The sequence below is a fragment of the Chiloscyllium punctatum genome, chromosome 44, assembly GCF_047496795.1.
Source record: "Chiloscyllium punctatum isolate Juve2018m chromosome 44, sChiPun1.3, whole genome shotgun sequence".
Taxonomy (NCBI): Eukaryota; Metazoa; Chordata; class Chondrichthyes; order Orectolobiformes; family Hemiscylliidae; genus Chiloscyllium; species Chiloscyllium punctatum.
Window position 1 is genome coordinate 2,646,778 of NC_092782.1, and position 25,557 is coordinate 2,672,334.

The 25,557-nt window shown below is 38.9% G+C and overlaps 1 protein-coding gene across 1 annotated transcript in view; it reads left to right on the forward strand.

Moving 5' to 3' along the window:
- LOC140466668 (laminin subunit beta-1-like) overlaps positions 1-25,557 on the forward strand; it is a 98,223-nt gene that overhangs the window by 56,986 nt on the left and 15,680 nt on the right. Inside the window, exons 23-28 of the mRNA XM_072562108.1 lie at positions 1,334-1,430; positions 18,028-18,397; positions 20,024-20,208; positions 20,763-21,004; positions 21,352-21,555; positions 24,489-24,633. Of these exons, the coding sequence (XP_072418209.1) occupies positions 1,334-1,430; positions 18,028-18,397; positions 20,024-20,208; positions 20,763-21,004; positions 21,352-21,555; positions 24,489-24,633 (1,243 nt within the window). The remainder of the gene's footprint in view (positions 1-1,333; positions 1,431-18,027; positions 18,398-20,023; positions 20,209-20,762; positions 21,005-21,351; positions 21,556-24,488; positions 24,634-25,557) is intronic.

A 25,557-nucleotide genomic window follows, 5' to 3' on the forward strand; every position in this document is an offset into this window, starting at 1 on the left:
GATATGGTGCAGTGCCTAATGATGCACATCTATGATATTGTTTACTCATCACTGATGTTTAACACTTTATGTCAGGGGTTGGTCAGCTCAGTTAGCTAGCTGGATGGCTCAAGTGTGATGTGGAAGGGTGCTGTCAGTATGGGTTCATTTGTTAGCCTCCTCATTTTGCCCTTTGCCTGTGGAATAGAACATATCAAGTTGCATGTAATCAATCATCTTTTCTCTCTCATGGAGAATGGTTAAAATTTCTGAGGGCAGTGAAGGAGTTATCCATGAATCTACTGTGATGTCATAACAAACCAAGTGGTTTTCGAATGACCTTGAGAAAAGGTCACCTTCTATCTCCATGTAATTACTTGCAACTCCAATGTTTGATTAATTTAGGAATGAATGCACAAAATTCAGCTCAGGATTATGTGCTAGACATATAATGCAACTTCCCTTGAGTGGCTTAGTAATTTTATTCAGCAAGTGTGTCCAGGACTGAGTAGTCCAGGAAGACCAAAAAGTTTTAATCCAGGATTGAAAGGAGTTATTTGATCCTGGATGTAGCAACTGTACATGCAGAAACTCTGCTTAGTGGCTCAATTTCTGGATCACTCTTGTCTGAGAAATAGAGTGCATGTGGGCATGGAAGCAGGATAGGATAGAAATTTGCTTTTCTTTTTTTACTTCTCTCCTCCTTTCCTCCCGGTCTACACACAGAGGCTCAATATGAATTGCATCTCCTAGAATCACAAATTGATTACAGCACAAAAGGAGGCTATTTGGCTGGTCATGTTTGTGCAGTCTCTGCAAGAGCAGGTCTGCTGGCCCCATTTTCCCACCTTTCTTCTCATAGCTCTGCAAATGATTTCTCATCAGTGCTTATCCAATTCTCTATTGAAAGGTCCATTTGAACTTGCCTTTCCCATATTCCAGCATGATTCAGCATGACCACAACATTCTCATTGTGTCACCTCCAGTTCTTTTGCCAACTACTTTTTTTTAAAGATCCTCATGCTTGGCTCCTTAATCCTTCTGTAAGTGGGAATGATTTCTCCTTAAGTTCTCTGTCAAGGACTGAGGTATTAGAGGCAATCTGTGCTTGAATGAGGAGGTTCTGTCTGAAGTGAATTTGAATCTTTAGTAGTGGGGAACACGAGGGTTGAGCATAACTTTGATACTAATTGCTAACAATCTGTCAGCAGTGGAAGTATGGAGGTAAAAAAAGTAGTTGATCAAGACCTGTATTTTGCAGTTCACTCAATTTGTACTTTTTTCCTTCAATTTGGTAAAAGTAATAATTATCAATAGGATATGATGTCAGCTGTTGATTTTAATTTTTAAACAGTTCACCGGGCAGTGTCAGTGCATGGCTGGATTTGGAGGGCGCACATGTAGTGACTGCCAAGAATTCTTCTGGGGAGATCCTGATGTGGAGTGTATGAGTAAGTAATTGTGCACAAAGTTTTAGAGTACATTTCATGTTTGCTTTTCATGAAAAAAAAACCTGCAGGTACAGGAAATACTTGAGTTGTCTTTGTACTGTTATGAGAATCAATCTTGTCTCCTGCCTTCAGAGATTAGTGGTCGGATGCATTGGACAACGCTGAACTGTAGACTAAACTTAATTGGCTTCTTCAGCTCAATTTATAAAAGAACCCACAAGATGTTTATGTAATTGAGATGCATGCAGTAGTTTTCCCACAGCACAACTGCTTACATTAAACACTCTGCTAAGATGTATGGTTTTGAAATTCTATCTTTAAGAAATCAAAGGGCTTTTTGTTTCTTTGTGCTACACTGTTTTTACTGTGCTTTGGTCTTGTTTCAAGTTTCCACATCTGATAGGATCAAGGAAGAAATGAAGTGATGAGTACCTTTTTGATGTTCCAAAGTAGCTTGAGTTCAAAAGTAGTTTTAATATTATCATCTATATTTAACTTTGATATTTTGTTGTAAAATTAACATCGAGACTGGATTTTTACATGTACACCATTGGTGCCATTGCTAATAACATTTACCTTGATACCTGTAGAGTTAGAAGATGCTTCAGAGATGATATCCGCTTGGCTGCTGAATGGAAAATTGTCAAAAATGCTTTTTACTTTAAATTTGCATTTTAAATGGGATGGCACTTCTCAGCCATTTAAATACTTCGATGTGGTTGAGGAAGTTTTGCATGGCACTTATCCATTTTGCAGTAGCAAATTGTTAATGACCAGATAATCTCTTTTATAAGCCAGCGTGCCCCTTGCAGCCATACATGCACAGGCTCCTGATCAATATTCATTTCTCAATTTTCATTAAAAAGAAGACTGTGACTCGAGCTGCTGTTTGTCAGTCCACCTCTCTTCCACAACAAGCACAGAATGCTAGAGAGAGACAGCAGGTCTGACAGCATCTCTGGAGAGAGAGAGAGAGAGAGATCATTTGAGGCGGGCATGACTCTTCAGAGCTCTTTACTCCTCCACCACCCACCCCTTTGTCCCTCCATTATCCTCTCCCTTGTGGTCTGGCTGAGGGGATGGCCCCTACCCGGCTGCTGCGTATCTATGCTGAGCCCAAGTGCTCAAAGCTGACCGAGAAGGCAGTTAGATTCATTGGGCTCTCCCCACAACTCCTGACACACTGGGCCCCACCACTGAAATCAAAATGTCAGCCATCATAATGTCATAGCAAATGTGGTTTCTGATATTGGCAGCCAGCCCAGTTAAGATGTGATGCGTTATAGACACTCTACAAGATTTTCAATCAAAAGTACACATGTAAACCTCTCTGCACAGGCTACTGAAATGCTCCAAGGTGTCAACAAAAGCAGCCTTTTAAACAATAAATTGAGAAATGAATATTGACTAGGACACATGGGAAAGCTCCTCTGCTCTTGAAAAAAAAGAGACTTGTTTTGCAGTCCCACCGAAGGAGCAGCCAGGACTTTGGGTTTAAAGTCTCATCCAAAAGATGGCCCCTCTGACAGTACAGTGCATCCTCAATGCTACGTAGGATCGTCAATGTCTGTGCTCTGGAAGGGACTTGAACTCAATCTTCTGACATGTAAGTAGTAACAGCTGTGTCAAGCCTGAATCACTCGTGAACCTAAGGACTTCAGGCTGAAACCATGTTCTCATCAGCTGCAACAAATTTGAATGTAGAATTCTCAAGGCCATAAGTTCAGTGTATGCCTGGACAAACAGAAATCTGACCCTTCGTACCCCTGGGATCTCCTTGTAGTTTCTAGTTTGAAACCCTTTGGTTTTGTTACCAAGCGAGTAAGGTCATTTCTGTGCTCAGCACTACAGCATCTTAAGGGTTATTTACATTTTTTGAAAAACTTGTCAAACTCCAGTAAATATGATAATAGTTGGCATCTCCTGCTTGATTTGCTTGTCTTGTACATGTACTTGTATGTAGTGTCAACTTGACATGAATCTTAATGTTCCAGCAGCTCTTGTTTGTAACTTTCCCTCCTGGCCTGGTTTCAAAATTCAAATGTGAGATCTGGCAAAATAATAATTTGTTAGACTGAGAGAAATTTGTCGTAGAAACAGTTTGAGATATTGAAGCTTTAAGATCTTATGATTTACCATCAATTCCCTCTCCTCCCTCTCCTCTGTTTCTTTGTCTGCCTCTCAAAAACGAACCTTTCCAATTTGTGGTCATGAGACTTGCTCTTGCAAAGTCAGTCTGCAGACTGAGAGCAGTCCTTAGCAGTGTTATCACGGGTGATGGAGATGGAAGGCAGTCAGGAGGAAGTCCCTACTTAACTGCATTGACTTTCATTCTCCTCTCAGCATTGAGAGCAAAAGTGCAAGTGAACTGTAGTCAGGCTGTGTGTTAACAGCTGTTCAGAGACCATGGGAAGATTTTCCCAAATAAACAATGCCCACCCACTCAATACCATCGAATGTTAGAGAACCAAATGAAAATGCTACACCACTTATGCATTGCTATAACTTCATTACGTTGCATGTTGCTCATTTTCCCATAGATAATACTTTCCTTTGCTCTCAAAGATGTTGCCTGGAATAAAACTGGAAATAAAATAGAAGGCAGATGATAGAATATTTTGCCTCTACATGTGATGTTGACAATCTCACTTGAGGTGAGAAGAAATTCTTTCTTTCCGAGAAAGACCGGTAAAGCTAAGCAAATTCCCCAAAAAATTTCCCCACACATTGTCTTTGTTTTCTCTACGATCCTGTGGCACTGTTATTGTTCATGAAGTCAGAGTCACTGCAGCAATATGCACTGTATCTGCATGTTGTAGGCTGGAGCTGTGGATAGTGCTGATAAGAGTCTCCAATCTCTCCTTCACATGCCTAACCAGAATGCGCTCTTATTGCCTGCCATTACAGTGTGTTGGATGGTTTGCAAGTTGTTTCTAAATTTGCTTGGCCACATTATGTGCACACCTTTCTTGGCCATCAAGTTCTGGGGCAGATTCAAAGCCAGAGCTTCCAGTTTAAAAGCAACAGTTGCACTGAGTGGCCCATCTCTGTTTGTACATGATCAGTCTAATATGGTTAAAAAGTCACAACACCAGGTTATAGTCCAACAGGTTTATTTGGAAGTACTAGCTTTCAGCACTGCTCCTTCAGGTAGCAGGATCATAAGACACCCAATTTATAGCAAAAGATCCGTGTCATGCGTGCATCTGATAAGATATATTGAACAAACCTAGATTGCTGTTAAGTCTCTTTTAAAATGGGTTGCGGGTTTCAGATCATTGATATGTAAACCCCAAAACTCCTTTCAAGCCACGTTCTCAAGATAACTTAAGGTTTTATATTTTTTAAAAAAGTGTCATCTCTGCCCAGACAATGCATTAAATGTGTGAGATTAGAGTCTGTCTGTATCCCAATCTTGAGTCAGGCAGGTTCTATTTCCAAAGTAGGTATTTACAAATGTTACATGGACTGACTGTGTGCTTTTTGAACAAAATAGAATGTATTTGCAAATGTAAATTTAACCCATAGACTTGTGTGCGAATGCATGTGAGTGTGCACGCGCATGCACGTGAGTGTTTGTGTGTATGTTTGGTAGTGTGTGCATGAATGTGACAGATTATAAGCCTGTTTGGGGGGGGCGGGGCACAATGTCTGAGAGAATTTGTGTATGCAGAATTGTGATTTCAGATAAATTCTATTTTGTTCAACAAGCACACAATCTGTAGGCAGGTCAATCCATGTAACATTTTATAAATTCCTACTTTGGAAGTAGAACCAGTCTGACTCCAGGTTGGGATACATACACGGACTAATCTCTCACCTTTTAACACTTTGTCTGGGTTGAGGTGTCACTTTTTTTATAAACCCTTTAAGTTATTCTGAGAATATGATTTGAAAGAAGTTCTGGGATTCATATATTAATGAACCAAAACCTAAAGCAATTTCTAAAAGGTGAAATACTTAATAGCAATCTAGGTTTGTTCAATATAGTGTATCAGTTGCATGACACTGATCTTTTGGAGATGGTGTTGTGATTTTTAACTTTGTCCACCCTAGTTCAACACTGGCCACCTCCACATCAGGTCTAATATGGACATCCAAATTATAAAATTGTGTTTTTTTTTCACTCCAAAGTGGCTTTTTTGATCCTCCTTAAGAGTGAACCTTGTCAAATGTTCTGCAGCCAAGTATCACCCAACTGTCCTGTTTACACACAAAGCCATAAATATCTGACCTCAGATTGTTAACATGTGTAACTGAGAATAGGTAGACAAATCCAGTTTGTAAGAGTATAGTGGGGTCTGCTAATGGCATGGGTTTGTTTCGACATAAATTTCAAATCCACTGGAATATAATGTACATTATAACACTTTTTTTTTGTTAGATAAATGTTAGCCTACTTTTGATTTCTACCCTACTTTCCCTTATTGCAATTAATACCATGTGAAAATCTGTGGTGATGCATACCATTCTGAAGAGATGAGTTTCCAGCCTTGTCCATAAACCAAGAACTATCAGGACATATTTATGCCCAAATAGAGTTGGGCAATTTCAGGAATTGAAGATCCAGGTTAACAATATAAATGCAACAGATGAACATTTTCTATTACAAAATTCACGTTCCTTTTGCTGGTAGGTGAATGTTAATCCTGGTATTGTCTCAGGATTTCTTATCTCTTTGCAGCCAATAAATAACCTCTGTGTATTCTGTTGTACATTACAAGATCTTACCATTCCCCCCTTCTCCTATAGTATTAATGTATATCATTGTAACTTTCTGCGTAATACATTTTATTTAACAGTCAATAATGATATTATCCAGTTACATCATTATGCTAGTTCATTTGTGTTTTTTAAAGTTAGTTAGTTAGTTAGCTGCAGAGCTACAAAAAAAGAGTGCAAATTTAATCTCTGTAAATCTTTTGATATGACTTTAGAGTCAGCCATGTGTTTCAGTCCAGACAGCTGCTTAAGCCAGAATTCTAGAGAATTTCCTGTTGAAATTGCAAAAATAAGATTGGGTAAGAAGTCATAATTACATGATTTGACTCCTTGTATAACGTCAACTAGGAGAAAGTGAGGACTGCAGACTCTGGAGACTAGAATTGAAAAATGTGGTGCTGGAAAAACACAGCAGGCCAGGCAGTATCCGAGGAGCAGGAGAATCAACGTTTTGGGCGTAAGCCCTTCTTCAGGGATGAGATTGGTGTGCCAAGCGGGCTGAAATAAAGGGTGGGGGGGGGAGGGGGAGCTGGGAATACGATAGGTGGAAGGAGGTGAGGGTGAAGGTGATAGGCCGGAGAGGGGGTGGGGGCGGAGAGGTTAGGAAGAAGATTGCAGGTCAAAAGGGCGGTGCTGAATCCAGGGATTGGGACTGAGATAAGGTGGGGGATGGGGAAATGAGGAAGCTGGAGAAATCTACATTCATCCCGTGTGGTTGGAGGGTTCCTGGACGGAAGATGAGGCGCTCTTCCTTCAGGCGTCGTGTGGTCAGGGTCTGGCGATGGAGGAGGCCAAGGACCTGCATGTCCTTGGCGGAGTGGGAGGGGGAGTTAAAGTGTTCAGCCACGGGGCAGTTGGATTGGTTGTTGCGCGTGTCCCAGAGGTGTTCCCTGAAACGTTCCACAAGTAGGCGGCCTGTCTCCCCAGTGTAGAGGAGACCACATCGGGTGCAACGGATACAGTAAATGATGTGTGTGGAGGTGCAGGTGAATTTGCAACGGATATGTAAGGGTCCATTGGGGCCTTGGGGGGAGGTGTGGGCGCAAGTTTTGCCTTTCTTGTGGTTGCAGGGGAAGGTGCCGGGAGTGGAGGTTGGGTTGGTGGGGGGTATGGACCTGACGAGGGAGTCGCAGAGGGAGTGGTCTCTCCGGAACGCTGATAGGGGTGGGGAGGGAAATATATCCCTGGTGGTGGGGTCTGTTTGGAGGTGGCGGAAATGACAGAGGATGATACAATGTATCTGGAGGTTGGTGGGGTGGAAGGTGAGGACCAGTGGGGTTCTGTCCTGGTGGTGATTGGAGGGGCAGGGTTCAAGGGCGGAGGTGCGAGAAGTGGAGGAGATGTGGTGGAGAGCATCGTTGACCACGTCGGAGGGGAAATTGCAGTCTTTGAAGAAGGAGGCCATTTGGGTTGTTCGGTAGTGGAATTGGTTCTCCTGGGAGCAGATGCGGCGGAGGCGAAGGAATTGGAAATATGGGATGGTGTTTTTCCAGGGGGCAGGGTGGGAGGAAGTGTAATCTAGGTAGCTGTGGGAGTCGGTCGGTTTGTAGTATAATGTACCAACATTAGTACGTGTAGCACAAAGTCAGTGAAGACTTATTTGGATTTTTCTGTATGGTTAACCCTAAGCTCCTCTAAAATGAGTTAGGGAAATATAAGTTATGAACTACACCCGTTTCTATATCTTGTTTACATTCTATAATTCTCCATTAGCAAAGAAAAATTCTGTGAATGGATATGAATATACCATCTACTTAATCATGGAACAGTAGCCAAAATTTCTAAACCTAGAAACAGAATAAACAGTAACTTAAAGGAGAATTGCAGTCGCTCAGAGATTGACATAGGACAGAACTTTCTGTAGTCAGTACAACATGCAAATTGATTCAAAATTGATTCTTATACTTGAGTCATTACAATGCTGATGAGTATTTTCTTATCCTCCTGCCATTCACCTGTTTCTTATCCAATCCCATTGCATGTAATCTCTGGCCTCTGTATTTATTCACTTAGTCTTGGCCCAGTCCTCCCTCCCACCTTCCTCTTGACTGTCTCAGCTCCATTGCTCACCTCATCATGTTTTCCCCTTCTATCTTTCACGGTGATTATATCATTTATCTTTTCTTGGTTACTTTCTTAGATGTTCTTATACTGCACCCATCTTATTTCTTCCTTTTTCTCCCTTGTCTGTCTGCCTCTTCAATCTCCATAGGTTGAAAGTTACTTAATTCTCATGAAGGCATTTGGTAACAAATATAGCATTGTTCCTTATTCACGATAAATGTATAAGCATTTATGCCTGCTGAGTAGCAAACTTTTCCTTTATTTGTAGAGAGTAGAGACACAGGCAGGTAGTAGTGCACTACAGCACCATTTAATGACCAGCTGCAACTCCTGACTACAAAATCAGGTCACGTTAATTTATTGAGCCTAGTGACATCTGTACATAAATGCAAACCACTTTGCAGACCAAAAAGGTTTCAGAAACAAAATATTGTTTCATTATTGGGTCACTGGAGAGCTGCATCCTTCAGAGTAATGAATGGGGTTAATTTTATTGGTTTTATATTGGTGCTGGATCTTAGAGATCTCAGTGGGTCAGACAGTATCCATGGAGAGACAGCACGCTAACATTTCAAATCCATCAAGATTATGTCTGACCCACTGATCTCCAGCATTTGGTGTCTTCAGTACAGATTCCAGCATCTGCTGTAATTTGTTCTTACCAGAGTTGGATCTTGTTTGTTTTAGTACTGATTTGGAATGGCCATTCACTTCTGAGACTAAGCTGGCTTCCTTCTCTTGCTGTAAACAAGGTAGGTTTAGAAGAAAAATAAACAAAAGAACCGCAGATGCTGGAAATAAGAAACAAAAACAGAAAATGGAAAATCTCTGGTCTGGCAGCAGCTGTGGAGTGCAATCAGAATTAACATTTTGGATCCAGTGACTCTCCTTCAGAACTGGAGGTCTGAAACTCAAAAGTTCAGAACTTCTGAAGTTCTGTGGAAGGGTCACTGCACCCGAAACATTAACTCTGATTTTGCTGCGCAGCTGCAGCCAGACCTTGAGATTTTCCATTTTCTGTTTCTGTAAAGTTTGTAAGAAATTGACATTATAACATTGTGCAAAATTATTTAAATGATTCTTTTGGTGGATCTTTATTTGAAGTACACCACAGGTGACTTCACACACACACATTTGCAATAGTGCTGCCTCAGAATAATTCCATAAAGTAGAAATTCATTTAACAACTCAGCTAAAACTATACTTGAAAATCTTGCAGGTCTTTCATACTAGCTGCTTTTCTTGGGTTAATGTGAAGATTAATTTGCAAATTTGCCTTTTTATACTATTTTCTATATTGAAATTAAAATATAAAAGTGGAAATAGTTCTGAAGTTGTGCATTTCAGAGATAGGTTTGCCGATTGTGGGTTTGGCACTAGAATTGTCATGTTATGAGTAACAACAATGTAATACTTGAAATGTTTTTACAGCAAATAAAAACATCAAATTTTACAGCAAATAAATCATCCCTAGAGGGATGATTTTAAGGGACAAGAAAATTTTTTGAATTTGATATTTTTGGAAAGTTGTAGCTGCATAACGATGTTTTAATGGACATGCAAATGAAGTTGGACTTGATAAAATGTATGGATATGTGCAATCACATTACCTGGTCTATTAGTTTTTTAAACAAAAAAAAGACTTTTAGACGATTTATAATTGTTCTGAGTGACTTGATACCATCCAAACTATCCCCACCTAGTGTGTGTTATGTCACTAAATTTGATTACAGATGGTAGAGATTGACCTGTGGTCAAACACTCAACATCTGGCTTTCATACTACCCTGAAGTTTGCAGTGAAGGCATGTAAAAGTATTCAAAACAAGCAGTCCTGACTGATTCTGGTGGGGTTTACAAAGCAACATTGACTTTATCTCTTCTGTAAGTCAGTGTGTTAGTTAACTAACAAAAACAATTTCCTCCCAAATTAATCATGAATTGATCATTTTGAAATAGATACATGTTCAATATACACTTGCTTGAATTTAGCTATGCTCCTACCTTTCCCCTCAGCCCCATTTTATAATGTTTGTTGAGGTAGCGCATATTAGCCGTTATCCAAGTACTTGTACCTGAATCAGTGTGCCTAGAAGTACTATATTTTTGTCTTTCCCAAAGGGCAGGTACTTTGCAGACATATGTTGGCTGCTTGAAGCTGAGGAGCTGGCCCTGCATTCCAATTTGTAGCTAACTACGTGATGACCCTGGTTGTCTCCACTGGGGCAGCACATTTACAATAAGCAATTTTCAGCATTATCCCATAGTTAAAGTTCCATGCAGTGAATTTGTGGTAACATATCTAGCTGTTCATGATATTTAATGTCGTGAAAGATTTAGAAATAACATGAACCTTTACGGATGACCCACGCTGATGTAGGGATATCTTTTAAGGTTTGTTAAATTTAAAGTATGTTACAATTAGATGTCATTTCCTGCACAAACCTTTGATCTGTTGAACATTTGGTAGAACAGGCATTCAAATAAAATGCCACAACATAATGGTAATGATCTGCGTAAACTGTGAACTTCTTTCAGACTAACTTACTTCCTTTTGCTCATTTATCGGTTTTCCATTGTTAAATAGCAGTATTTTCCTGCTTGGTAAAATCCCCTCCCAGTCTGGAGACTGACTTATCCCCCAAGGTCAAACTGGAGTTGTAAAACCCTTTGCTGAATTGCAATGCTTCATTCACTGTCAACCCCACCACGTAGCATTTCAGGTATGTGATCAAATTACCAATTTGGTCACAAAACCTATAGTGTTTAGGGAGAGAAGTAATTGAGTTAAAGTTATTTGTGTTTCAGTTATTAGTGAAATATTTAGTGCACATACTAGCTGCTTTTCTTAGAAAATTGGTTTAGTTTCCTGTCGGGTTTTTGTCCCTGTAGTCATAGATTAATAAAAAAGGACAAAAAAAGCACAAATAAAACTGGTTATAAATAGAACAAAGTGCACCCACATAATGTGATTAATTCTTATTTTGCATTTTTACGATTTACGATTTATTTCCACAGTGCTCAGTGGTAGTTAGCACTGCAGCCTCCAGCACCAGGGACCCGGGTTCGATTCCAGCCTCCGGTCACTGTCTGTGTGGAGTTTGCACATTCTCCCAGTGTCTGCATGGGTTTCCTCCAGGTGCTCCGGTTTCCTCCCACAGTCCAAAGATGTGCAGGTTAGGTGAATTGGCCATGCTAAAATTGCCCATAGTATTAGGTGCATTAGTCAGAGGGAAAATGGGTCTAGGTGGGTTACTCTTCAGAGGGTTGGTGTGGACTTGTTTCCACACTGTAGGTAATCTAATCTAATTTGGAAGGAAAATCTTTAGTCCTAGCACGTTCTATGTAATTTCCAATCTAGCATAGATGTTCTCAATTAGAATGTTTTCAGAAGTCTGTCACATTTTCCTTTGAAAGCGAGTAAATAATTAAACAGGGTTAACTGATTTTATAGTGATAATTCCATTTCAAGTACAGCACAAATCTAAACGACATTCACTTTTTAAACTTAAAATAGCGCAGCAAAAACTCTCCCTCTACCTGCACTTCTCTGGTTCCTTTTGCTGTTTATTTTTGGAACTGCCTTGATTCTAGATTAAAACAAATGTGGTTTTGGTAGGGCACTATGCCCAGGTCCAGGGTCACAGAGCCATGGAGTTGTACAGCAGGAAACAGATCCTTCGGTCTAATGTGCCGAACTTAATCCCAAACTAAACTAGTCCCATCTGCCGGTTCCCAGCCCATATGCCTCCAAAATTTCCTGTTCATGTACTTATCCAAATGTCTTTTAAACATTGTAATTGTACCCATAACCACCACTTCCTGAGGAAGATCATTCCACATGCAAACCACCCTGAGTAGAAACTTTGCCCCTCCTGTCTTTTTTAAATCTTCTCCTCTCACCTTAAACATGTGCCCCCAGTCTTGAAATCCTCCAACCTAGTGAAAAGTCAACTAACGTTAACTCAGTCTATACCCCTCATTATTTTATAGACTTCTAGTAGGTTGCCTCTCAACCTCCTACACTCCAGTGATAAAAGTCCCAGCCTATGTGGACTCGTTGGGCTGAATGGCCTGTTCCCACAGCGTAGGGATTCGACACAGCCTTTACCATTCAAACCTTTCATTTCAAGTAACATCCTGGTAAATCTCTTCTGAACCCTTTCCTTCCTATAACTGGGTAACCAGAACTGAACACACTATTCCAGAAGAGACCTCACTAATGTCTTGTACAACCTCAACAGGACTTCCCAATTCCTATACTCAAAAAACTGAGCAATGAAGGCAAGTGTGCCAAACGCTTTAGATTCCAGTTCAGCTTTGGCTTAAGTACTGAAGCATTTACTTCTAGCTTTTATGTAATTTGGAATGAAAATAACTGGTGTTTAATGATGCTTTATTGAAACATATCACGTTTTTCACCCAAAATTAGTTATTTTGAAGTGCACTTATTATGTGAGTTCAATGATGCAACTACTTGTGCAGAAAAAGTCCTAGAAATTAAATACCAATTAAAAATGCCTGTTGTTCTGGTGTTAGATTAGTTGAGGAAGAAATATTGGCGCGGGTCTCGATGTTACTGCTGTTCTTTACAAAAGTAAGCTAAATCATGCAACATAATAGTGTGGGACGTTTTTGAGAAATGTTAATATTTTGCTAATAGATAAGCTGACATTGTTTGCATAAAAGTGAGTAGAAATTTGGCAGATCATGCTACGCTTTCACATCCGCATGATAAACTCATTTTTGATGCAAATAGATGGAAATTCCTTCGGGTAGATTGAACCCATTTTCAGAAGTGACCATGAGCACTCAACACAAAAGAACACCAAAGTAGTATTCTTATGGTGAATTCGTAGCTGGTCTGAAAAATGTAAAAAAGCCGCTGCAATTTATGGGGGGTCTTATGTGAAGGCTGAGGAAGCTATTAAGTAAAATTTGAGGGAGACTCGCTATGGAGGGAGCTTCACAATACAGTTAAGCAAGCTATATTCGGCCTTGGAATATTCATTGCAATCAGTGTCATGGAAAGTATTTTATTCCCTCGGATTAATATTCCTTGCTTTAATTAGCACTTCATAAAATGAGTTATTGATGTAGATTTTCCTTTTCTTGATAAGTGGCAAAGACTGAGATGTGGATTTTGTAATGTGCCTAAATGAGCTCTGGGGGATTCCATGCTGGTGGTCATGCTATGAGTACGTTTGTAAATCGGTAAAGCTAGTTAGAAGTAACTTTAACCAGGCAGGAAAGATGAAAGTCACATTGCTGTAATTGCTAATGAAATTGTGTAAATGTTCATAATTCATTTGTTCCACTGGTGTCAGAAACATAGTGCAACACCAGCAAGATTGTGCATAATGGGCATGTCTCCAACTTGTGTTGCTACTATAAGGTTGACCTCATTGAAAGTGTGCTATTTGTCCCCATCGCCTTACTGCAACGAGAAAAGATTACAAAAAAAAACTGGTTTAGACAATGTTGGAAATAGTCACTGTTTCTCTGTCCAATCCTAACTTTAAGCCCTGAGAGAATTGAGCGCTGCAAGTTCAGGGGCAGATTGGTAATGATTAAGAACAGAGACGTTGAGATTTGCTGTGATCTTTGCTAATTAGGCAAAGTCTAGAAGATAGGGGTCCAGTTGAAGGGGAAATATTGAAGTGGGTAATTGGATCCTAACCGAAGGAGGAAGAGCTCAATTTATTGTGGCAATGGATATAATTGGATGATGGTGAAGCTTTTGTAAAGGACAGATCATTTGGAATCAGAAATGGGATCAGGGAAGTGAAGGGGAAGGAGGACATGGCAGAGCTTCGGTCTGCAAGCTGTTGAAGCTTGTAACCCTTCCCACCTAAAAGCAGCATTAACGACTGAGTGCTGGTTGAGAAGTTTGAAATGAAACAGCTGATGAGAGCATGTCTGAGTTGACGTTGTTGAAAAGGGCAGTCAAGAAAGTGCAGTGGTATCGTTCGGCATTGGGAGCAAATCTCAGGCTGTCAAAACTGGAGTCAGCTATTACGAGGGGGCATAGCTTTAAATTAAGGGGTGATAGGTATAGGACAGATGTTAGGGGTAGATTCTTTACTCAGAGAGTCGTGAGTTCATGGAATGCCCTGCCAGTAACAGTGGTGGACTCTCCCTCTTTATGGGCATTTAAACGGGCATTGGATAGGCATATGGAGGATAGTGGGCTAGTGTAGGTTAGGTGGGCTTGGATCGGTGCAACATCGAGGGCCAAAGGGCCTGTACTGTGCTGTATTTTTCTATGTTTCTAAAACTATTGAAAGGTCAGCAGCCTGAACTGTTAAACCTTTCTCTGTCCACAGATGCTACCTGACCTGCAAATTATTCTTAGCATTTTCTATTTCTACTTCAAACTTTCCAGCAAGCAGAACATTCTGCTTTTGTGTTACTTGACACTAATTCATGAACACATGCAATAGTTTTAGCCATAATGAATTGCTGTTGTTTTGTGTTAGAACCTCTGTGTTATGAAGAGTAAAGAGGCAATGAGGCTATAATTACTAAATTACAGCAAAGCATTATTGGATACATTGTTGGTTTAGGACCAGCAGCTTGAGTTTGGTCTCTGATCAAGCGGCGACACATTTACATTGTGTTGGTGCAGCGGGCTTAAATTCTGTGGATCCTGCACAGAGAGTTGATCCAATAGTCAGAAGCTTAACTGGGTGGAATAGGGAGGAAAGAATCTCTTTCTTCCCTTTCAAGTTAACATCTGTTAGATTTGAAATAGTTCAGATTTGAGATTAATTTGTTGTTGTTTGGATTTACCATCATTGTGAAGCAAGACAATCATTTCTGGGAAAGCTTTTTTCTGGACTTCACTCCTGCCAGAGATCCAGCAATGATTTTGGATTTCCAATATAAATTTGGAGTTAGTTCAAAGCAGTACAAGAGCACCAAAGTTGTGTAACAACCTTCCCATTATCCTCCTTACCTTGTTGGTTCTTGCTATCCTAACATTTAAATCAATAATTATGCTATGTACAATTTGTAGTCCTGTAACAATTGAACTTAATGTTAAGAACCATGAATTAGTGTTCACTGTAATTGTGTATATTCTATCTTGTTTATATATGATTTTGTTAAGCTTTCTTCTCTAATAGAAAACTACTATATTTGAGCTCTTAGGATTCTTATTATGGCGAAACAAGAGGCTAGTTTAGGAGTACTAGTCTTGCAGTAGAATTTCATTTTAAGATGCTTTTTATTCCCTTTATAGTTTGATTGGCCACTTGCTGTTCACCAAAATGACATTACACCCTTCAGAATAATTGTTGCATTAATTATACCTGTGACTACTGTTACCTTTTGCCTGACGAAGGGCTTATGCCTGAAACATCTATTCTCCTGCTCCTCAGATGCTGCCTGACCTGTGCTTTTCCAGCACCATGCTCTCGAGTCTCTTCACAAATGTTTTATTTAGTGAGATGATGGTGTTAGTGGTAGGATCATTAGACTATTAATCCAGGTAATATTCTAGGGACTTGGATTCAAATACTGGCCTGACAGACAGGGGAATTTGCATTTAATAAAATTTTGGAATTAATCTAGTGACTATGAAACCATTGTTGATTGTTGGAAAAACTCATCTGGTTAACTCATGTATTTGAGGGAAGGTAATGTGATATCCCTACCTGGTCTGGCCTACATGGGACTCCAGACTCTCAACAATCTGGTTGACTCTTGCTGCTCTCTCAGCAGTTAGGGAGAGGGATTACTAGTTTCTACAGAAGTAGATTTCAAGTTGGGTAACCATAGCATACATGGCAAGGAGAGACCAGAAAGGTGAGTTACTGGTTTAACTTTTCGCATGTTTTTGCATAAGTAAACATTGCTAGAATTTTGTAATTAGTGTGAATATAAACAACTGTGTGCAACTGGGGAGCTGTTCTGATGCTCACTCTACATTGAAATGCGATCATCTTATTGTCATTAATGCACTGAAACAGCGATTAATGAACCTAAAGAATTCATTAGATACCACCAGCAAAATTAATGTCATTTACAAGATACCATGCAAGAACTGTTTTTAAAAAAAACTACATTGGACAAACAAGCAGGAAACTTGCCACCAGGATACATGAACACCAACTAGCCACCAAAAGACACCACCCACTACCATTAGTTTCCTTACATACAAAGAAGGACACCACTTTGACTGGAACAACACACATCCTAGGATAGGCTAAACAAAGACACGCATGAAAATTATTAGAGGCCTGGCATTCTAATTGGAACTCCATCAGTAAACACATCAATTTAGATCCCACCTACCTTCCCTTGAAAAAACAATGGAAATGACATCACCCACCTTAAGATGCCAAGACCTAAAAACAGAGAGGCAGGACATACCACAACACTTCATCGGAAACTCGCACTGATGATGTTACCTAATATGGTGACAAAACGTCTGAAAACAAACCTTCCAGGTTAGCAAGTTAACAAATTTTACAAAATTCTCATCATCCTGAGCTACAAATCTCAAAAATTGCTAATTGTTCTAACTGTTATATAGGTGCTGTTTGATGTTGAGAGTTTTAGTACTGTTTTCCTGTTTGACCTCAAACTGCATAATGTTTAGTTATCAGAACTTAATTGTTTTGGGGAGCCTAGAATTTCTTCTGTGCCACTCCACATGTTGGTCAGGAATATATTTTGCAAAATTGCGTGATATTACTGTAATCTCTCCGTGAATCATATTTTGTTTGTGCTAGGAGAAGTGCAGAGAAGATTTTGCTTGCAATTGCAAGTTGAGGAGACCAAGATGAAGTATGATTTCTTTATATGTGAAGTGCTATGGTCATTTTAATCAAGCATTTTCATTTCAATCCGGAATCTGTTTAAAATACCAATGTTTATAAACATCATAAAATGGCTTTACCATCAATGTTGAGTGTGTGGTGCTGGAAAAGCACAGCAGGTCAGGCAGCATCTGAGGAGCAGGAGAATCGACATTTTGGGCATAAGCCCTTCATCAATCTCCAACATCTGCAGTCCTCCCTTTCTCCTTTACCATCAATGTGTCTTCCAATTATTTCATAGGCCATTTTTAAATTGAGTCTGAATTAAATGTCCAGAAGTAGAGCACATATAATCTGGTTCCTAATTTAAATTACATTACTTACAAAATATAGCAGGCTTTTTTTTTATGATGGAAATGTGAAATGACCATGTTAATTCTGGTTCTCTAATCCTATTTTACTTTCAGTTAAGTCACATGGGCTGTCGTTGCATTTAACCATTTTCTGTTTCTCATCTAAAACAATTACTACTTTTTGGTTGATTAATGAGAGTTGATTAATCAAAACAATCTTTCAGAGCGCTGCTTTGGAAATTTGATTAGTATTTGAAATGAAATCATAAGACAGTCAGGTTTTACAGATCCAGTTCCATTCCAGATCCCAACACTTGCTGTTTCACTTCAGATTTCCAACATCTGCAGAATTTTGCTTTTGTTTTCAGATCCAGTGTAGGCATATTAAGTCTTAGTAATGGTTTCCTATATAGACTGCAGTGAGATTTTGATTTTACTTTGAGATTATCATGCTTTTTCTTCCCAGATGTACTATCCTGTGTCTGTCCAATTTTCTTCCTGTAGGTGCATGTGGAGCAGGTTGGATGAGCATAACGACAATGTACACTATGTATTTGATTAAGGAGCAGTATTGTGTTTTGCATGTGTCTCTTTGACTTTGTTTTATTAGAACTCTCTTTCTTTCTCATTGAGTTGATTTGTTTATTTTTATCAGTACTTCTTTTATATAATTACTACTATGTTTTTTTTTCAGGATGTGATTGTAATGAATTTGGTATTGAGACCCAGCAGTGTAACCAAGCCAATGGTCACTGCATCTGTCGGGAAGGGATTGCAGGAGAACGTTGTGATAAATGCGCTCGAGGGTACTCTGGTACATTCCCTCATTGTGAACCATGTCATGCATGCTTCAGACTGTGGGATAAAGAAATTGAAGAGCTGACTAATCAAAGCAAACAACTTGTAGCTCAGGCTGATGAGGTCAAAGCTAGTGGAATAGTTGGGCCTTACCAAGAAACTGTTAGTGCTGTCCAGGAAAAAATTAATGACATACGAACTCTACTTGCTGAAAATCCTGCTACTGAACCACTTGACAGTATTGGGAACCTCTTGGATGAAGCCAAGTAAGTAAGATTAAGGTTGAGTTAAGTTCTTCTTTTGCCCTTATGTACACCAATACTTCCTGTTCCATGCTGTTAACACTGGAACAAAGTGCTGCTGACTGCACTTCATTTACATTTGCCATTTTAATAGAAAACTGCCTGGAGAGCTAGACCAGAGTCTAGCATTACCAAGTATTGGGGATGTTTGACTATCTGAATGCTGCTGTACTCATGTGAATTTGCAATTGGTTTACGTAGCCAGATTTGCCCTATGGTCAAAATGACTGATAGCATGAACTCTATGATAAAACATGAATAAATGTCTTCATCTTTGGTCTTGTACCAGATAACAGTGGTGGGGCCACTCTGTAATTCTTTTCATAGTCTTTCTCCTAATGATGGCCATATTGCCAAAAATGAATAATGAAGATTCTTTTCTAGTGGAATCATACAGTTGAACATTTGCCTACCAGAGGATGTTCCCATGGGTAAAAGACCAAAAGAACGACTTGGAAACTGAACATATTTATTGAGCCAGACACTTTGGCAACAAAATTCTTGTTCATGTTTAGCCATCTGTGCTCTACAGTTAATCTCATTAAATTGGTCTTTATCTAGTTGTGATTAACAGGGAAAGTTTGAGGCTATTTTGTACTCCTAACAGGTCAGCTGGGAAACGTTGTTTAATAACCATCTGCAAGACAGCTGTGTGAAGCTGATTTCATGCTTTAATAAATATTTTTTGGCTTAATTTGACGATTGAAGCTCGCACATTTGGTGCACTACTCCAGCAATTTTCTCTTGTATCAGAGCTACTGATTCTGAGTTTTATGTATTATTTTGAAATATCAGATTATCTACACTGTTGTCATCTTCATTCTTTCAAGATCCACCAATATTGATTCCACTCACTGGCCTCCATTTCTGTATTTGCCCAATGCAGATGCAGTCATTGTTACTTAGCTATTTATATCAGTTTGGACCACACTATCACTGTTAAAAAGAAAAGTAATCCCAGAGGATTACTCAGAGGAATATTGTCATAGTTTTGTCCATTTTGAATGCCTAGCGATCTGTATTTTTAAAAAATATAGCTTAGTTTACACACCATATTACATAGTGTTGTGTAGACATAGTTTCATTCTTTTGAGTAGGGCATCTGACATATGCTGCATTCATTTGGATCAGCCTGTTTGCCCTTTTGAGGGGTAAGATTTAGCATGCAAGATGTCACAATATTTTTGTACTTGAATGTTGATGTTGCTGCTCATGGGAAAAGAATTAGTAACATTTGGGATTTGCCATCTTTCATAGGATAATGAAAAGTGTCATGATTTGTATTCTAAAAGATTCAACATATTGTGGTTTCGCTGAGTCTCCTCCGTTGGATACCAGTTTCAATAATTGTATGTAAAGAATGGAATGTGGATTATCTTTGGATAGCTTTGTTTATTTTTGGAAGGGATAGAAACATTTCTTGTGATTTAGATATGGGTACTTGGTCATTATCAAGCAGACTTTCTTAATTTAATCAAGTGTAACATCATTTTAAATGTTGCATGTTGTGATAATGTAACCCTCGTCTTAGATACTGTGGCTGTCCGAAGTAAGCTAATTAAATTAAGTTTTAAAATCCTTTGATTTCAGGAAGAAAGTACTTGACCTTGCAGAAAAGGTTACTGTAATTGAATCAGATCTTGCAACTACAGCAGACCGAAGTAATGTGACAGACCAAGAAATAAGTGTCCTTCAGACAGATGCTGAGAGTTTGAAAGCTGTTGTGAATGAGTTAGCAGAACAATTGGAATACATTAAGAACTCTGATGTCCATGGTGAGGATTTGATTGTTAATTGAAAATTGAATGCTGATATATTAATATCTACAAGTTCATTGATACCTCAAATATCAAAACTTAGTTATCTTTTTCCTTCACACTTTATGGTTTTACTGATTTTGAATGGTGAGGTGGGAAATGTTGAAATACAAGTGACTTCACAACACCATGTAAACAGTTAAGTGCTTCATACTATTTCAAAATAGTGAGAATGTACTTAAAGCACCTATTGGATGTTAATTACAATTTCATAAGTTACTCAGTTGTGTTCCTATGTCTCTCTTTTGTAAATAGAGCTCCAGAAAGTATTGCATAATGTTTTGGTGTAACTTCAGTAGTTTGTTAATCACTTTCTGTAATGTTCTGTTGAGTGCATCAGTATAAAAAGGCAATATATTTATTAAGTATAACTCTAAATGGATGTGATTAGATCTGCCCTCTACAACTGTAATTACTGGACTGAATTTTCTATTGTCCTACAGAATCTTGTAATGTCACCTTTTAAAGTAATGCATGACTTAATGTTTTCTATTCTCTGCAATACTCTGTAGGAGCCTTGGACAGTGTCCAGAAATATTTTAACCAATCTGTCGAGGCTGAAATGACAGTTAATGCTTCAACCACTGATCCTGGTAGTATACTGATGGAATCCTTGAGCACTCGTGAAAAGGTGGATGACATGATTTCACAGAGTCAGGATCACTTTGAGCAACAGCAAAAAGAACATTCACAAAGTCTAGAAGAACTAGCTGACAAATTGCAAAGTCTAGACCTCTCACCATTAAGCAAAAAGGTATATGTCCGGTTCGATTTAACATTAGAAGAGCATTATAGATCCATATTAAGCTGCCATTTTATTTTAAATGGCTATTTCTAGTGGTCCATTTGCAAAATATGTGTAATCACATATGTATGGTTAAAAATAAGTTGAATTTGACAACAAGGCTTCTATTATTTGATTTGATAGCAACACCAAAACATTCCATCTAAGCTGCATTTTTAAAGAAGTTTTGTTGTGTTAGATGACTGTATCCTGGATTTCAAAATATGACTAGAGCACTTCAATTGTCCATAACCGAATAAAACTCAGTTTTTCTGAAGTGCATGTTCTGACCTGTGCTGTTCACTCTCTTTGCTCAGATTTGTGGTGGCCCTGCAGGAATGCCATGTACCGAAGCGGAGTGTGGTGGTCCAAACTGTCGTGCTGATGATGGAACCAGAAAGTGTGGTGGCATTGGCTGTGATGGACTTGTAACTTTGGCCCATAATGCATGGCAGCATTCCATGGCTTTTGACACTGAGATTCTAAATGCTTTGGCAGAAGTGGATCAGCTTTCAAAAATGGTATGTTTTTGCATTTGGAAATGTTAGCTGCCAAGTAAACTAACATGCAGTTTATCAAGCATTTTGTTGCTTTGCTTGCTTGCTTTTTTTTTAGGGAACGAAAGTCTCAAAGTGATTATAATGTGTGAATGAAGATGCAAATACTCACTTTAGGAACTGGATTCCGACACTTCATGACAGCACTCATTGAAACAGTTGACAGACTGTGCAATATATTTCAATACTGATCTTTGGCATTTCACCATCCCAAATAAAAACTGCTGTCCTCTGCTTGTAGAGTTTTTCTTTCCGCTGACTGTGCCACTTTAATAAAATCTATATGTGACAGTTGTTAAATATGGTTTCTCATTTTATCATACTAATAATAGCAACATACTGCAGTTGCTGGAAGTCTGAAATAAAAACGGGAGATGCTGGAGAAACTCAGCAGGTCTGGCAACATCTCTGCAGAATGAAATAGTTCCCGTTTCAAGTCTGTGATCATGTTTCATCAAAACTAGCCTAACATCCATTGGGATAATGCCAGGGGTCATTATTCGGAAGAGATAGCAAAACATTTAGCAAATATTTATGTAATCAAACAGGTTCAACAATGTTTGACAAACTTACTAGAGTCCTTTGAGAGTATAACCAGCAGAGTTGATAAAGAGGAAACTAGAGGTGAAGTATCTAGATTTTGAGAGCGTTTGATAAGATCTCCCATAAAATGTTACTGGAAAAGATTGAAAATACCATATTGTGATAGCATGGATTGAGAGTTGATCAACACATGAGAGACCAAGTCAGGATTAATTGATGTGGATGGAGGTTGGTAAAGCATAATTAGTGGAGTGCCAAAAGGATCAGTCCTCAGGCCTTAATTATTTGCCATATGATTTGGAGAAGGGGGCAGAGTATAATATATCCAATATACAAAAATAGGTGTTGTGATGATGATACAAGGGGATATAATCTGCCAGGGGATATAATTTATTTGAGTATGTGGGCAAAGACTTGGCAGATGGAGTTTAAAGTAGGCAAGTGTGAGATCATGCACTTCAGTTGAAAGAGTCAAAGCCAAACTATTACTTAAATGAAGAGAGACACTCTCTAAAAGAAAAACTGCAGTGGAGAGGATCGGGCCGTTCTCATGCAGGAAATGCCGAGTGTTCGCATTTAGCTGCAGCAAGTAATTAGTAAGACAAATGGAATTTTGGCCTTTGTTGCTAGGGAGTTGAAGCTTGAAAACAGGAAAGTTTTATTACAACTGAACATGTGTCCATGAAGCTACATGTGAAGTACTGTGTGCAATTTTAGTCTCCACGTTTTAAAAAGGATATACTGGCATTGGTGGCAGTTCAAAAGAGATTGACTCACCTGATTTGTGGGAGGAAGAGTTGACTTATCAAAGACAGCTAAATAATCAGGCCTTTATAATTATAAAACAGTGAGGGGGGAGAGAAAGGTGACTGACCGACTCCTCCTATCTCTGATCTAGTCTAACCATTTTACAGTGCAATTCTATGAATGTATAGATACTGTCATCATACTAATCAATTTTACTCTGAAACATAAATGCTGTTTTTTAGGGATCTCATTCATTGCAGCAGATAATGATTTGGACACAATCTCTATACCATCTCAGTCTCACCACAACACTGCCTGTGACTTTATAATTTGGTTATACAGAACAATAAAATTAGTAATTTACCCATTCCCATAGTGAATCAGAAAACGCCACTCCTCACCTGCTAAACACTTGGGCTATTTCGATTAGATTCAGCTGTTCAATCAGACGTTAATAGGGCAAATGCCCAAAGGTTTGATAGCTTGTCTGAATGGAAGGAGGAAAGCGATTGAGTGGTTTCGAGAGGGAAACCCTGGACAAAATTTGAGAACTCCTTGGTAAGTTGCTAAAAAAGATCTTGGAGTTGGTACACTGTTGCTACTGTATTGATGGTGAAGGAGTGAATACTGGTGTTGGATGGGGTGCAATCAAGCAGGAGATTTAACTTGGATAAATTCTTTAGTGTAGTTGGAGCTGCACTCATCCAGATGAGTGGCAATTATTCCTTCACACTCTTGACTCTACCTTTGTAGACGACAGTGAGGGCATTAGACTAGATTCCCTACGGTAAGGAAACAGGCCCTTCGGCCCAACAAGTCCACACACACCCTCCGAAGAGTAATCCACCCGGACCCATTTCCCTCTAACTAACGCACCTAATACTATGGGCAGTTTAGCATGACCAATTCACCTGACCTGCACATCTTTGGACTGTGGGAGGAAACCAGTGCACCCAGAGGAAACCCACACAGACACGGAGAGAATGTGCAAACTTCACACAGACAGTTGCCCGAGGCTAGGTCCTTGGTGCTTTGAGGCAACAGTGCTGACCACTGAGCCATCATGCTGCCCCAAAGTTACAAGGCGAGTTGAAATTGTTGCATAATTCCTAACCTCTAAGCCGCACTTGTAGCAACAGTATTTTTATGGCTGGTCCTGATCAGTTTATGGTTAATGGTATTTCTCTCCAGAATGCTGATGAGGATTTCATCAGCAACAATGCTAATGAATGTCAAGGAGAGATTGTTAGATCCTCTCATTGATGATGGTCATTACTTGGCAATTGTGTGGCACAAGTATTACTTGACAGTTCTGAGGAAGGGTCACTGGACCCAAAACATTAACTCTGATTTCTCTCAACGGATGCTGCTAGACCTGAGCTTTTCCAGCAATTTATATTTTTGTTTCTTGACACATCAGCTCAAGACCCGATGTTATCTCAGTCCTGCTGCTTCTGCATCTGAGTTTGTTGCTTCCGGCTTTAGTCAGTTCTGATTCATTATAGTTTGTGCTGCTGTTTTGGGTGGATGCAATTAAGTGAAATTTCACTGAACACACTTATTGATTATATGTGGCATTAATTAGTGCTCATATTGTGTCTCTAAAGGTTGCTGATGCAAAAGTTAAAGCAGATGAAGCTAAACTAAATGCACAAAAGGTCTTGTTAAGAACCAACGCAACAAAAGACAAAGTGGACAAGAGCAATGAAGACCTAAGAAATCTTATTAAACAAATCAGAGAATTTCTTACACGTAAGAATTGAGGTTAAACTTTTAACTGTTGTCATCTGTGTTTCTGTTATGTAATAGAATTTTGTAATATTACTTACCAAATAATATCAACAGTGAAGTAGAATCCAAATGATAAGCTTTTTTGAGTTGCATGATTTGAAATTTGCTTTTGCTATTTACAACCATATTAATAATTTTTCTGATTTGGAGATGCTGGTATTGGACTGGACTGTACAAAGTTAAAAATTGCACAACTCCAGGTTATAGTCAAACAGGTTTAATTGGAAGCACTAGCTTTTGGAGCACCGCTCCTTCATCAGGTGATTACGAAGTATTTAAAGCAAAAGTTCACAGTGTGATGTAACTGAAATTATACATTGAAAAATACCTTGATTGTTTTTTTGAGTCTCTCATCTGTTAGAATGACCATGATAGTTTCACTTCTTTCATGTGTAAATCACAAAACCTTTTTAAAAAAATGTTACATTCTTGGGTTAACTGTAACAATTGGCGTCTTCCAGATAAGATGTGAAGATGTTGAAGGTGTTAGCCCGTGTTCCTTGTCTGTGTCATAATGTTTAGGCTGATTCTAATCTTAAAAAGTGAGTTAAGAGTCTTACATGGATTCATGCAGTTTTTGAGCAATGTACAATGTAACTTGTAAAAAAGGTTTTGTGATTTACATATGAAAAAAGTGAAACCATCATGATCATCCTAACAGATGAGACTGAAAAATACCTGAATTGTTTGTTAAGTCTCTCATCTGTAACAAACAATTAAGGTATTTTTCAGTCTCATCTGTTAGGATGATCATGATGGTTTCACTTTTTTCATATGTAAATCACAAAACCTTTTTTACAAGTTACATTGTACATTGCTCAAAAACTGCATGAATCCATGTAAGACTCTTAACTCACTTTTTAAGATTAGAATCAGCCTAAACAT